The sequence below is a fragment of the Medicago sativa genome, chromosome 6, assembly GCF_051527215.1.
Source record: "Medicago sativa cultivar Bolivia chromosome 6, Bolivia_mono, whole genome shotgun sequence".
In the NCBI taxonomy this organism is placed as follows: domain Eukaryota; kingdom Viridiplantae; phylum Streptophyta; class Magnoliopsida; order Fabales; family Fabaceae; genus Medicago; species Medicago sativa.
The window spans coordinates 34957497-34962256 of record NC_140754.1 but is presented as its reverse complement, the minus strand read 5'-3'; the positions used below and the strand labels follow the sequence as shown (position 1 = coordinate 34962256).

At 31.0% G+C, this 4760-nt stretch overlaps 1 protein-coding gene across 1 annotated transcript; it reads right to left on the bottom strand.

The window, feature by feature from the left end:
- Positions 1-1385: 1385 nt before the first annotated feature.
- LOC146914765 (uncharacterized) lies at positions 1386-3286 on the bottom strand. The gene is made up of 3 exons (XM_085721132.1): positions 2965-3286; positions 2206-2439; positions 1386-2154 (listed from the first exon to the last, which is right to left on the bottom strand). Exons 1-3 carry the CDS (start codon positions 3284-3286, stop codon positions 1472-1474), a joined length of 1239 nt encoding a protein of 412 aa, XP_085577258.1. The 3' UTR covers positions 1386-1471.
- Positions 3287-4760: the final 1474 nt, after the last annotated feature.

The window sequence follows — 4760 nt, the reverse complement described above, 5'->3', positions numbered from 1 at the left end:
ATAACATTTATGGACTTGGACGTTTATTTCATAATTAACATATTTATTTATAATTTTTAGAATGTTTGTTCATTATTTTTTATGTTAAAAGGTTTTCTATAAAATGTTGTTATGTTGATCATGAGGGTCTAGAAATCACTTTTTTTTAAAAAAAAATTGAAGGAAAAAATCACTTTTTTAATATTAACAAAGAAAGAATGTAAAAGAAATCACTTTTTAACATATAGAATTTTACCACTTTAATTTCAAACAATAATTAAAGTTTAACTTTTAAGTTTTTTTTCCCTCAAAAAAAAGTTTTTTTTTGACAAACTTATAAGTTATTTATACCATCCTTAAAAATATTATTTATGTAAGGATATTACTAAGAAAATACTATATATTTATATTACTGTACTAATAGATTTTATAAAAACTCATTTGAGAGCGAAAATTACCTTTTAAATTCATCAGCTTGATTTCATTTTAAATTTTTTTAGCAAATAAAAGATATTCATTCATTCAAATTGATAAGATACATCGATACAATACATATTTAAAGTCGCTAAAAATAAAAAGGATGAAATATGCGAACAAACTCACATCATCGATGTTAATTACATAAAACGTCAGAGTACATATGCCTACAAATATGATTATATTCAAGCCACCGAACTACTCATGTTTTTGGATATGCAACGTTAATAACGCAAAAGCCATTGATTGAATTTGCACTTCATTAAAGTTAATCTTTCAACCTGAATCAAATAAACACCGTATTAAGACGGGAAATAAAAAATACACCGCACAAAGACGGAAATTAATAATATATGCATTTCTTTATAATAATAAAAAAATAACATATGGATTTGTATAGCGGCAACACAATTTGCTAGTAATATGACTTTTATATCACTTTATAATAAAAAGTGAGTTCTTTTGCTAGCAATATGATGTTGTTTATTTGCTTTTTTTTTTGAACAAACTAAAATGATATTACCTATTAACAATTGTGATTTACCTCGCACAAGGCGTGCAAAAGGCAAACCACCCAAGAGTATTTGCTTTTAATTCACCTAATTTGAAACAAAATCGTTTTTGTTTAAAACTACCCATAAACTTTTGTTTTAATTAATTAAAATTATGTTTGCTTGAAAGTATATATATTTTTTAAAAACTCGGTATTGACACAATGATCGATTAATTCGAGAGGTTCAATTTTACCGTCTATTCACGAGAGCCCCGTTTAAAACAAAGCTATGTATAATGTAACACACTGAAAGAAAAATATTTTTTCAAATACAAGTGTCGCGAGTATTTCGATTGTAATCATAAAGTAATTCATTATATTATATGGTGGACAAAACAGAAAAAGAAAAAAAAAATACAGCAATGAGAGTCATCTCTAATGGGAATTGTAACATCTAAATTTTATTATGAGGAAAAAAAAGTAACGATTCATTAAACCAAAAGGACGTAAGATAATCATAATTTAAAGGTGAAGCTTGAGATCCAAATGCTCATCATCATTTTCATTTGCATCATTAGCTTCAGTCACTGAGCTTGTAGGAATTGTATCCTTGAAAAGAAGCAACTCTTTCTTTTCATTTTGTATTGCTTCAGGACAATTATCAGGGGGAGCCATTGGCCTTCTACAAACATCAGTGTCTCGAATGTTGAACAAACGATGGTTCGTTGATGTCTCACGAGCTGAATCCAAATTATCATTATCAGAAGAGAGAAACATGCTCATATCCTCAGTGTTAATAGGACAAAATGGAGGAGTTGTAATTGGTACCGAGATATCATTCACATGAAATCTATTCATATCAACACTTGCACGAGGATTGAAGTCATTACTGTTAATAGGACAAAATGGAGGAGGAGTTGATCTATTCCTAGCTCCATTGTCTCTAATATCGAACACACGACGACTTGTTGATGTATCACGAGTTGAATCCCTATTAGCATTTCCAGAAGAAAGAAACATGTTCAAATCATTATTGTTAATGGGACAAAATGGAGGAAGAGTTGCACTTGGAATAGAGCCATCATTCACACTTTGAAATCTATTCGGATTACCACTTGGACGAAGGTTGAAATCGTTGAATATAAAAGAATTATTCCTATGATTTGAACCCTCTCCATACGGAAGATATCGAGAGTTCCTCTGATTCTGAATAATTGGTCTTGAAGGATTTCGAGACCAATTTGCAAAACCTTGGGAACCAACAATATTGGAGGAGGAATTTTGAGCTATGTCTGCACGATAAGAAGAAAGAAGAGTAGTATTGGGTGAGCTCATATTTTGTTGTGGGCCACTTATTAGACCTGAGCCTAAGGGTAGAGCTCGACCATATTGAGCTGCTGTTATGAATGATGTAGTATCATTGGCAGAAAAGGGAAGATTCCTCATTGACAGAGTTGCAGCATCAACACTATTATTCCTCTGGTACCTCTCTGCATTTGACATGTGAAACAAATATTAACATAAAGTCATAATAATAATAATAATAATAATAATAATAATAATAATAATAATAATAATAATAATAATAATAATAATAATAATAATAATAATAATAATAATAATAATAATAATAACAACAACAACAATAAAAACAAATCTATTAGAGAGCCTCAACGTTCTTTAATCTACTTTCATATAGCGGTTTCGTTCTTTACCTTTACTTTTTCATGTCATTTTTCGTGTTTTGATCAATTTGCTATGAACTTTCAAAATTTAAATCTATGATTTTATTTTAATATGAGTTTTTGATGTTTAAATCTATTGATCTTCACTTATGTGTTCACATAAATTGTACGGTTGATGTTTGAAAACTCATATATAAACAAACCCAAATGACGTGAAAAGTTAAATGACCACACAAATTTATGGTGAATTATTATTACTAACATAAATTTTTATTTTTAAGATATGAAGTTGTTTATAAAAAAAAAAGACATTAATAATAAGATTGATACCTTGGTTGAAATTGTTGACATCCATGAGATGATATTGGGGTCTTTGTAGCATGAATTGTGGTGTTGTGAGGTAACCATTTGTTGATTGATGGTTACTGTGAGTTTGACTGTCATGCTGAACAGGATGAGTAAAACCATTTGTTGATTGATTGTTGAAACCCAATAGATGATGATTTTGGGGTCTTTGTGGCATGGTTTGTGGTGTTGTGAGGTAACCATTTGTTGATTGATGGTTATTGCGAGTTTGACTATCAGGCTGAACAGGACGGCTAGAGCCATTGTTCTGAGTTATTTCTCTCTGCAAAGCCCAAAAATTATTCATCGCGGCTATGAAAAATAATACTCTAAAATGAGCTCAAGAAAACTGACAAGATATAAGTTGGCTATATGATAAATATTTCATAGTCTTTAACTCTATTTATATTTAAAAAATTCTATAAGTATAAAAGGAAGGTAATATGAAAATGACTCGATACACGTAACGAAAGTTGGTCAAAACCGTGGAATTAAAAAAATTAGTGTAATAATTACGCATACATTCACTATATAAAAAATTATATATAAGTCAAATAATATTTTACCATTTTGCTATGTCATAATATTGTTTGAACAAAACAATGTATAACTTAGACACACTGTCTAATTTTTTTTTTATCAAAACCTTTACTTTGAATTAACTTTGAGGCTATTAATTATCGTGTGTCATACGATAAAAGAGGATTTCAGATTCCCTTAATGCAGTGGTAAGTATGTCGATTTTTATTAAAAAAATAAAATATCGAATCCATATAGACTGTACTTAGTTGATTTAAGTTCGCAACGACGCATTTTCTGAACTAAATGTTGTAAATGTGTTGGTGACGTGAATCAAAGTAAAACGGAACCAATATAGATAAAGTTGCGTTGGGATTGAATTTCAATAACTATTTCTTGTATATTTGCTTTTAATCGATTGTAAACTTTTATGCTTCCAATATAACTTCACCCTTCCCTCAACATACGTTTCCTTCTAAGGTTAACAACACGAGATCCACAAAACAATTGACTTCTGATGCATTGGTGGCAAAATAGCTGATTGTTTATGACATAAGCTCGAAAAGTTATACATGAATATAGACCTACCTCTACCCATGATCTCTCAGGAAATAGCATCGAGAGACGGAGGATAATATCATTATAACAAAGGAGAGTGTTTCTTTGGTGAGGGTGATCGTAGGGTGAATAATGGTTGCACAAGGTGGAGGTGAGGGAGTTGATGGTGTTGTAGGTAGGTGATGACAGGTTATCTTAAGTTATTCTTAACATGTTTTTTAAGTCATTTTCAGTAGGTTTTACCTGTAGAACAGAGGATTATTAGAATAATTTCTTATTATTTCCGGACATTTGTATTGTTTTCTATATTGGATTATTCCCGAAACATAGAAATTCTTAGGTATTTTTGATGTAATTCACAAAGAAATCATGAAAATCGGCAAATCAAGACATCTAAAGATTAGTGAAGACTTTGGGAAGATCAAGAATGAAGATTCAAGAGGCCTCAGAAGACTTCACAGAGGGAGAAATTATGCTCCGAGGTCGCAAGACATCTTATATGCACGAAAAAGCAAAGATTTTTGCATCAGAAGCACTCAAAGGCGCCCCGAGCATGGCTGGGCGCCATGAGCATGCATTTTATGCACACTCAGGCGCCCCAAGTACAACTTGTGTGTCCCGAGTATTGCTGAATGCGGGCCAAAACTGTTTCGCTGCTTTTTAGTGGGAAAATCCTGGTTTTTGGGCCTGACTTCAGGTGAAGA

Coding starts and splice junctions, on each gene's coding strand:
- LOC146914765 (XM_085721132.1), bottom strand. CDS start 3,286: ATGAATAATTTTTGGGCTTTGCAGAGAGAAATAACTCAGAACAATGGC. Junction 2,440..2,964: donor TGTCAACAATTTCAACCAAG/GTATCAATCTTA, acceptor TGTCAAATGCAG/AGAGGTACCAGAGGAATAAT. Junction 2,155..2,205: donor CTCCTCCAATATTGTTGGTT/CCCAAGGTTTTG, acceptor CAATTATTCAGA/ATCAGAGGAACTCTCGATAT.